At 38.4% G+C, this 10,342-nt stretch overlaps 1 protein-coding gene across 1 annotated transcript; it reads left to right on the top strand.

Moving 5' to 3' along the window:
* Positions 1 to 1,930: 1,930 nt before the first annotated feature.
* Positions 1,931 to 2,634, top strand: LOC100355548 (large ribosomal subunit protein bL32m). The gene has a single exon (XM_017344662.3). The coding sequence runs from the start codon at positions 1,952 to 1,954 to the stop codon at positions 2,516 to 2,518; it is 567 nt and encodes a 188-aa protein (XP_017200151.1). The 5' UTR covers positions 1,931 to 1,951; the 3' UTR covers positions 2,519 to 2,634.
* The last annotated feature ends 7,708 nt before the right edge of the window (positions 2,635 to 10,342 follow it).

The following is a 10,342-nucleotide window of genomic DNA, read 5'->3' as shown; positions in this document are numbered from 1 at the left end:
GTGGGGAGCAACTCGGACTAGACTAAGTTACTGGAATTAAGACTTATTCTATGCATCGGCTCTCCCACAATATGGCGCTGGGAGAGGAGAAAACAGCTTCTACGCAGCTGCCTCTTGCCAAATTGAGTGATGACCTCCAGGAGCTGATCCTGCTCCTGATTGGAGGAGAGCAGCGTACTCGGCGTGTGGGCAGCCGAGTTGGGATTGGCAGAGGAGGACTATAAAGGAGGAGAGAGACGGCATGCACCAGGAACATCTAAGGGGAACATCTATCTGAAGGAACACCTGTGCAGCCCCCGAGAGAGCCGGCCGGCGGTGTGCCGCTCCCCTGCGGAAGTGGGGAAAGTGGCCAGGGGGAACCGCCCTTCCAAGGAGGTTGAAGGGACAGCAGCCAACCCGGGAAGAACCAGCAGCAAACCCAGGGAGGGCCGAGCAGATGAAAGAACAGCGCAGGGTCCTGTGTCGTTCCTCCACAAAGAGGGGGAGCGACATTCACTAATATTATATTGCTATAACAGTCTCCTCTATCAAAAAGAAATTTAGTGGTCTTTCAATTTCTAACTATTTTTGTTTATTTACATCACTTCCCAAGTTAGAACATAAAGAAGGGAAAATTACTTTTGGTAACGTGCTTAAAATTACATGTTGACCTTTTGTATTTGTAGTGCACAAAGAGCTAAAGATAATGCGTTTATTTAGAATGTTATCAAAGAGACAAAGAACTGATACTTGGCATTTTGAGTATGCAAATCAACAATGTTAAATAGACTTGCTATTTAAAACTTTCTGAGCGATTGCCAGTTACTGAAACCATTCTGGATATCTTTAAAGTAAATTCATACTATAAAGGAATAGAGTGTACTTAAAATAGCAGCAGTAGAGAAAGGCATCATAGGTAGTTTTTTTTCTAAGGTTTTATTAATTTTTTTGAGAGGCAGAGATACAGACATTGAGAAGGAGAGACAGAGAGAAAGGTTTTCCATCCGCTGATTCACTCCCCAAATGGCCGCAAAGGCAGGAGCTGAGGTGATCTGAAGCCTGGAGACAGGAACTTATTCAAGATCTCTCATGTGAGTGCAGAAGCCTAGGTACTTGGGCCATCTTCCACTGCTTTCCTAGGCCATATCAGAGAGCTGGATTGGAAGTGGAGCAGCCAGGACTGGAACCAGTGCCCATATGGGATGCCTGCCCAAAGGGCAGTGGTTTAGCCTACTACGCCAGTGCCAGCCCCCAACATAGGTAGCTTTCAAAACGTGCACTGGAAGAACACTACAGCTTATTGTCGAAATAGTTGCCAAATTCAAATTTATGATACTACGTTTGCTCAGTCTTTGCATGCCACATTCTACTTTGTAAGTAAATTAGTGGAAAGTCTGTTAGTGCTTTGTTAGTATGGTAGCCTCAAGAGAGAAGTCAATGAATATAGAAAATGGAAGAATACATATCTTGTAAAAAGAAATGAAGAAGGGGAAAGAAAGAAAAGGAGGGGAGCAAAGAAAGAGAAGTAAAGGACAGAAGTTAGAAATGAAAGGAAAGAAGCAAGAAGACAATAAAGGGAAAAGTAGAGAACAATGTAAGCCCAGAAGTATTATGTTGGTGAACATGATAAGTTACATGAGTGCTGTCACCCTCCACTCCTATTATCATGTCTGCTCACTTTCCTACTCTATGAGTCTGAATATGGCACCAGAATTGCCAGTATAACATTCTGGACAGTCCTCTTGTTAATCACTCAAGATTAGATGTTGTTTGCTATTCTGTTACCTTGCCTCCAACATAAATTAGTATCTTTTGAAAAGGAAATTAGGAAAACAACCCAATTAACAATAGTAACAAAAATAATAAAATATTTATAAATAATTTAGCTAGCAAATTAAAAGTTATAAAATATTTGTGAATGAAGTTTTAAAAAGACACAGGTAAATTAAAAGACATTCATGAGGTGACGAAGATGGCGTCGCCCGTGCTGGTTGTGATGTTTCAGCAGCACCAGGCATTCCGGGTACTGTTCCGAAACTGGTGGGAGCAACTACAGCGGAAGCTTCAACTGGGCCACCCAGGCTTTCCTCGTGTGCCATGGGAACCAGCATTAGCAGTCCAGGGACCAACCATCTTTACAGAGCCAAAGGATACCAGTGAGAGTGAGAATTCCAGCCTTTTGGACAGTATCTTTTGGATGGCAGCTCCTAAAAACAGACGCACCATTGAAGTTAATCGGTGTAGGAGAAGAAATCCTCATAAGCTTATTAAAGTTAAGAATAATATAGACGTGTGTCCAGAATGTGGCCACCTGAAACAGAAGCACGTCCTTTGTGGCTATTGCTATGAGAAAGTGCGTAAGGAGACTGCAGCAATCAGACAACAGATAGGAAAACAAGAAGGAGGCCCTTTTAAGGCTCCTACGGTAGAGACTGTGGTGCTGTACACGGGGGAGACACCATCTGAAGAAGATCAGGGCAAGAGGATCATCGAACGGGACAGGAAGCGGCCATCCTGGTTCACCCAGAATTTACACTGAAGATGGTAAAAGGATAATGTCACAGCAGAACATTTCTCCTAAAAGAGAAAGACTTTGTTTATTTTAAAATCAGCAATATGGTTGGAAATATTCTTTAAGCAGTTTTGTGTGGAAAACCTTGAAAAATGTATCATGATGACTCAAAAGTATTTGTTTATACAAAGTCTCAGTGGATTAATATGTCTGTTGATGTTACAGTAAAAGGTTTTTAGTAAAGATAAAATTTCCAGAACAAAAATAAAACAGTTTAAAATTCAAAAAAAAAAAAAAAAAAAAAAAAAAAAAAAGACATTCATGAGTTAGAAGAATTAATGTTAGGCCGGTGCCATGGCTCACTTGGCTAATCCTCCACCTGTGGCGCCAGCACCCTGGGTTCTAGTCCCAGTTAGGGTGCCGGATTCTGTCCCAGTTGTTCCTCTCCCAGTCCAGTTCTCTGCTGTGGCCCGGGAAGGCAGTGGAGGATGGCCCAAGTGCTTGGGTCTTACACCTGCGTGGGAGACCAGGAGTAAGCACCTGGTTCCTTGCTTCAGATGGGTGCTGCGCACACCAGCCGTGGCAGCCATTTGGGGGTGAACCAACAGAAAAAGGAAGACCTTTCTCTCTGTCTCTCTCTCTCATTGTCTAACTCTGCCTGTCAAAAAAAAAAAGAAGAAGAAGAAAAATTGTTAGAATGTTAAGATACATATTAAAAGGTGTTATAACTATAACAATATATCCTTGTCATACAAACAGTCTCATAGACTGTTAGAACAGAACATAGAACCCAGAAATTCATCCAAATCTACAGTCACTCAATATTCAACAGGCAGGCAAGGGATACACAATGGAAAAAGTATACTCTTGACAATGGAAAAACAGAATATCCAGATTCAAAGTTTAAATTGGAATGTTTGCCTCCTGGCTTCAGTCTGGCCCAGACCCAACTGATGTGCCTATTTGGAGAATGAACAGCAGATGGGGGATATCTCTGTTTCTCTCTGTCTCTGTCTCTGTCTTTCGTCTCTCTCTCTCTCTCTCTGTGCATGTGTGTTACTCAGGTTTTCAAAGGAATAAATTGGAATATTATTTCATGTCACATACTAAAATCAATTTAAAATGAATTAAAAATTTAAATGTTATACTTTATAAATCTAAGAGAACGGGGGATTTGTTTCTGGATATTACACTCAAAACACAGGAAACTAAAGTAAAAATAGACAAATGGGATTATATAAAACTAAAAGTTTATATATAGTACTGGAAATGATCTATGAAATGGAAGAAAATATATGTAAGCCATGATAAAACTCATATAATGCAGTGTCAAAATTGTCTTTCAGATCAATCAATTCAGATAAATCTCAAACAGGGGCGGGCATTTTGGTGCAGTGGGCTAAACTGCTGCTCGGAATATTTGGATCCCATATAAGAATGCTGGACAAGAATGATCTCCACTGCTTTTGATCCAGGTTCCTGAAAATGTGTCTGGGAAGATATAGGATGATGGCCCAAGTACTTGAGTTTCTGTCACATACAGTGGAGACAGGGTTGGAGTTCTAGCTTGTGGGTTTGGCCTAGCCCAGCCCTGGCTGTCGTGGCCATATGGGGAGTGAATCAGTATATTAAAGATCTTGCTCTCTCTCTCTGCTTTACTTACAAATACAAGAAACGCATCTTACAGAAAAAGAAAATCCAAGCAAAACAAATAAGCCAATAAAAAATTGACAATAACATCAATAGCCACACCAAGTAAAGCAGAGTTGCTATCAGCTGCCTAGTTTCCATGCAGGGCTATTTTTCTGCCAAATGAACTTGCCCAAGATCTTAGACAACAATAAATGTCTTTGGGTCTTTAAAGTTTTCAAGTTTCAAATAGAACACTGAGAAATATATTATTAAAAAGGAGAATCAAACTTTATTAAACTCAATTTTCTTATCACTAAAAGTGATGTTTGATTATTCAACTTTGAAGTCAAAGTTCTTTGTATTCCAAGTAGAAAGGCAATTTAAATTCCTTAATGTCTCTGGCTTTTTTCACTTTCAAAAATCATTTGGAATTTGAACAGGCGTGTCATGGTGTTTATTTCATTTACAAAAACACAATAGGTCAAAGTTCACTATTATTTATTTTTCTATTCCTCTCTAGGTCAGAGCCTCTGAAATAGATTTTGACATAGTGTCTGTGTAAAGCAATTAAATTTAACAAGACAATTTGAAATTTTTTTGGTATGCTGAATTAAATTTCCAGGTTTTAAAACATATCCAATAAACACATCTATTGTTGAAAAGGGTGGTATTGAACTGAAGAACCAATATTATGGCAAAGCCTCATTACCCATAGGAGTCTCATTAATGCTTTGGTGCAAAAATTGAGTAAACAACATGTGGTTTAACAAATCCATTAGGCCCCAGGGGAGGACTTTAGTAAAGGCAAAACAATATGGAACATCAGCTTTTACTGCATTTCCTGAATGATCATTGCTATTTTATGGAGATGAGGACACAGGTGATATTTAAAGTTCCTGAACAGTAGGATCTCAAGCATGTATATATTTGATATTAGATAATTTGATATCACTAATACAAACATCTGCTTTTCACCCACTGGAACAGGTACACATGATAAAGGATATTATAAAGAATTTTTCAAATTTAAATTTATTTTATATTTTCTTTTTATGAATTTGCTCTAGAATGTGACTTCCTAATTAATGCCTACTATTTTAATGGTGGGCATTGTGGCTGAGGAAGCCTACCAGGTGCTTGAGGCACCCATATCCCATACTGGGTGCCAATTTGAGTCTCAGCTATTCCATTTCTGATCCAGATTCCTTGTAATACACCGAGGAAAACAGTGGATGAAGTCTCAAGCTCTTGGGTCCCTGCACCCATGCGGGAGACCAGGGTGGGATTCTAGGCTCCTGGATTCAACCTAGTTCAGCCTTGTTGGCTGTGGGCATTTGAGGAGTAAACCAGCAGAAGACACACACACACTCTCTCTCTCTCTCTCTCTCCCTCTCTCTCTTCCCCTTTCTCTGTCATTCTACCTTTCAAATACATAATTAATACTTAAAAAGACAGTTTTTTCACTGATAACAATGTGATGTGTTAATGTACAGAACCAATGCTAATATATACTGCTTTTGCTGTAACTGGATGAAGGCACCCTCTTAGTGATTGAAAATTCCATACCAGAACATAAGAAAATTTTGAGTTATCACTTGCCACATTGGTTGAGATATGCTGGGTTAAATCAATCAATTATTTACCTATGGCTTGGAATCCTATGCACAAGGTCTTAATACAAGAGCAAATGAACTGATAATGTTTATGATGAATTTTTAAAAGAGTAAATTTAAACTATTTTAAAACAAATTGAAAATGTCATTGATATAATGTTCTATGACTTTTATTTATATTTTTGTCTTTTCTTATCCCATCACATCTTAATGTTGAAATCAATGAACACCACTAAATGGGAAAACAGAAGCTGTTTATTAAGTATGAAGCAATCATCACACATAGAAATTTTTGCTCTAATCTGAGCATTCATGTTTTTGGTTATTGTAGTTACTTTTTTATTTTTGCCTATTTAAGTAGCACTGTAAACTTGAAGCAACAAAAGTATGCTCTACTATTAAAACCATCACTTAGCTTTAGAAAATGTAGGTTATATCAGATTATATGAGACAAATACATTTTAGAATGAATAGTGTAAAGTAAAAACAAAAAGTTTCCCAAATATCACTCCAAAATATTTCTTAATTATTGTGATAATTTAAACTGATTCTTTTCTAGACATCCCTCAAGGAGGTTGGCCTAATTTCTCTCCCCTTGAAGCTAAAGTGTAGTTAGGAAGGCCCTTGTAATTAGTAGGGTAGGAGAAAAGAAAACAATATAATTTTACAAGAGGGAAATCTGGCACACATCATAAAGCTTCATATCACTAGCAACAATCGCGTAAATTTCATATAGACTCTGAAAGGATGTGATAAGGGTATCTCATGTCCCAGAAATTGTCTCTAATATTCATAACTTGTCTGAACATGAGAAAACATCAGGAAAATGTAGACTGAAAGACAGTTTATAAAATATCTGACCAGTACATTAATAATTTCATATTCATAAAAAGTAAAGAATGGGAAATATCACAGCTCTGAGGTTTCTAAGGATATATGGCAACCAAATGCAACATGCTATACTAAATTACATGGAGGAACAAAAAAGACATTAGCATAAAAATTAGAGAAATATGAACAGACTCTGTTGTTTCCTGATTCCTATTATATCAAGGGTGGTTTCTTAGTTTTGATAACTATAACATGGTGAGGTAAGATGTTTGGTAAGAGGATGGAGGGTAAGGACTTAACGAAATCTTCACAGTCTTTATAATTGTTCTCAGATGTAATTTTATTTCAAAATAAAAGCTTTAAAACAATAGTCTTTATTATTTTAAAAATACTTCACCATATATCCTTTTTCTTTTTCTTTCCTCTTTCAACCAGCCATTCCATAGTCTAACTTCTCTCCTTGCTCCCATGCTAATGTCAAGTTTCTATTTTAAATCCTCTTCTCTTCCAGAAGAAATGTGAACATTAGGAACTATAATGTGCATTCTACCATCTGAAAACAGCAAGATTCTCCGGAATCTGTGATGAGCTTATACTTTCCATCTAAGCTTCCTGCTACTGAAAAAATTCTTGTAAAACTCAGACTTCGACCCACCTACAACACTCACAAGCACATACTAATTATCAAATCATTTAACCATATTGGAATTCAAATTCTTTATCTGAAAATTGAGGTTGGCTGATTTAAATATAAGGGACAATAACTCTGTCATTGATAATTTTATAATTAGTTGTATTATTGAAAAATAAAGAATTAGCAATGGTTTATTGAGATCATCAAGCATAAGTAAATATTGAAAATAAATCATGTATAAAAGAACATAAAAGGATTAGGAAATAAAATTTAAAAGATCATTTAGGATTAGCGCCGCGGCTCACTAAGGCTAATCCTCCGCCTGCTGTGCCGACACCCCAGGTTCTAGTCCCGTGGGACCCCGGATTCTGTCCCGGTTGCTCTTCTTCCAGCCCAGCTCTCTGCTGTGGCCCTGGAGTATAGTGGAGGATGGCCCAGGTCCTTGGGCCCTGCACCTGCATAGGAGACCGGGAGGAAGCACCTGGCTCTTGGCTTCGGATCGTTGCAGTGCGCCGGCCGTAGTGGCCACTTAGGGGGTGAACCAATGGAAAAAGGATGACCTTTCTGTGTGTCTCACTCTCTCACTGTCTAACTCTGCCTGTCAAAAACAAAACAAACAAACAAACAAACAAAAAACAAACAAACAAAAAAACCATCATTTAGGACATCAACAAAAAGCTGTACCCAGGAAAAAGATGGAACATCTCCAGAAATCCATCAAACAAATAACTATTTTAAAAATATAAGCCAATAGGAAGATGAGTAATTTAAATGACTGATAATAAATGAATACTCTATAGAAGTATCATATTTACCAAATTAAGTGTTCTAATTGTTCATGACAATTTGAAGTAAACCAGTATGGGAATATACGCAATTGGTGTGAAGATGAATCACTAGAGCTCTTTATTTTATTTTGTAAAGATTTATTTATTTGGGTCCCATGCTATGGAGTAGTGGGTAAAGCCATTGCCTGCAGTGCTGGCATCCCATATGACTACAAGTTTAATTCCCAGCATCTCCACTTCTGATCCAGCTGTCTGCTAATTCACCTCAGAGGGCAGTGGAAAATGGCCCCTGCACCCTTGTGGGAGACCTGGATGAAACTCCTGGTTCCTGGTTTCGGCTTGGCATAGCCCCAGCCATTGCAGCTATTTGAGGAATGAACCAGCAGATAGAACATTCTCTCTCTCTCTCTCTCTCTCTCTCTCTCTCTCTCTCTCTCTTTCTCTCCGCCTCTGCCTCTGCCTCTGCCTCTGCCTCTGCTTCTCCTTCTCTATAATTAAAAAAAATTTTTTTAATCAGAATTATGGAGAGAGAGGGGAGACAGAAAGAGACCGACATATCCCATATGCTAGTTCACTCCCCAAATGACCACAAATGCCAGGGCAGGCCAGACTGAAGCCAGGAGCCAGGATCTTCAGCTGGGTCTTTCGCATGAGTGGCAGGAACCAAAGCAATTGTGCCATATTCGACTGCTTTTCTCAAGCTGTTATCCAGGAACTGGATCGGAAGTGAAATAGACGGGACATGAACTAGTGCCTGTATGGATGCTGGGTTGCAGTGGTGGCTTACCTGCTCGCCTTCTCTAGAGCCCTTTAAGGCCATACTGAGAAACTTTCTGTAACCTTGGACCTCTCCATTCCTCCAACCTCACAATGCCACTTCCACGTGTACATGGGCACCAGCAGACATCATAAAACTGTTAGCATTGTTTAAAGTAACAGTAAGACAATATTGAAGAGAGAAATCATTTTAGTGACAACATCAATGTAGGAAGATCATAAGAATTAATGTTGAAAGGAAAAATAAATCTCAGAAAAGTTAATTTGGTATAATAATTGCACAAGTGATGAGATGCCATGGCAATAAATATTTCTTTAAGGAATAAGAGCTTAACAAAATAAAAGTAATTTCCTCCTATACAGAGTCCTGTGTGTGTCAAAAAGCACCGAGGAAATTCTGTGTGTAGACATTCCACCTCATGGCTCCATCTCTGGAAATGGGACCCCATTATTGCCCAAAAAGTGACAGTGCATGAGGGTAATTCACAATCTGCTCTCCTGTGCACTAGTCTGGAAATGCTGTCTTCTCTTCTACCCTTGATCAGAACTCTCAAGTGGTCCTGAAAACTGTTGATGGGGATAAATGTGGGTGATCATTGGGTTATTTGGGAAACAGTAGATCAATCTATCTCACATCTCCACAATCTCTCCTATAGTGATGATAATAGTTGTAATTGCAATAGCATGTTCTTTAAGAATGATGAAATATGTGATAAAATGATGAAATGCAGGGAGAGGGTAGAAATCCAGAGTGTTGATCACTTTAGGGGAAGAGGAGTAGGCAATATGGAGATGTAGGCAGCTTTAATAAATTTCTATTTTTGACTTTGCTGTTCCTGGGTCACGGTATTTATTGTGTTACAAGCAATTCCAATATAACTTACATTGAGATTTCACACTGTCTTTTTTATGAGGAAAAAGTTTTACAATAAGGAAAAAGAATAGCTATAAAGGGATCATTTTAATTTCTTGAAAGATGGACTTTCTTTCCTTAGAAGAAATACACAAGGAAGGTGCTCATTCTACATCAAGGCATGGAATGGCTCTTTAGTGAAATCCTATAAATTGCTTTTGCATTGTAAATTTTTAATATCTTTTCTTGACTGTGCATCTCCCTTCTTCTCCTGATTTATTAAACATATTAAGTAGCATAAAATTAAACTTTATGTTACCCCTAAGTAATGGCAAATCCGTTCTAAGATTGATTTTGATAATCCACAAAAGTCAAGATTTGAAATATTTTATTCATGCCCTAAAAATTAGCTGGACTAAAGTTACATACATAAAAGTGTCCAGAAATTCAAAGCTGCAGCCATATCTGGCCTTCGGAGGATCCAAAGAAAATTGCATTCTCACAGGTTTCCCCATTGAAACCCTCATTATTACAGAGCCCCAAAGCACAAAACCTGGCCTCACGACTTATCAATAACTTCCTTCTGAGTAAGTCACTCCTTTCTTCCTATTCCATAAGCTATTTACAGGTAATACTCTGGTGAAGTCAATCCCTGATGACCTTCTGCTCCTCAGGAAAGACAAGTGTTAGTCTCCCATGGTAGACAAAAGTCAGATTTCTCAC

The sequence above is a fragment of the Oryctolagus cuniculus genome, chromosome 14 (genome assembly GCF_964237555.1).
Source record: "Oryctolagus cuniculus chromosome 14, mOryCun1.1, whole genome shotgun sequence".
NCBI lineage: Eukaryota > Metazoa > Chordata > Mammalia > Lagomorpha > Leporidae > Oryctolagus > Oryctolagus cuniculus.
This window is presented reverse-complemented; position numbering and strand designations above follow the sequence as displayed.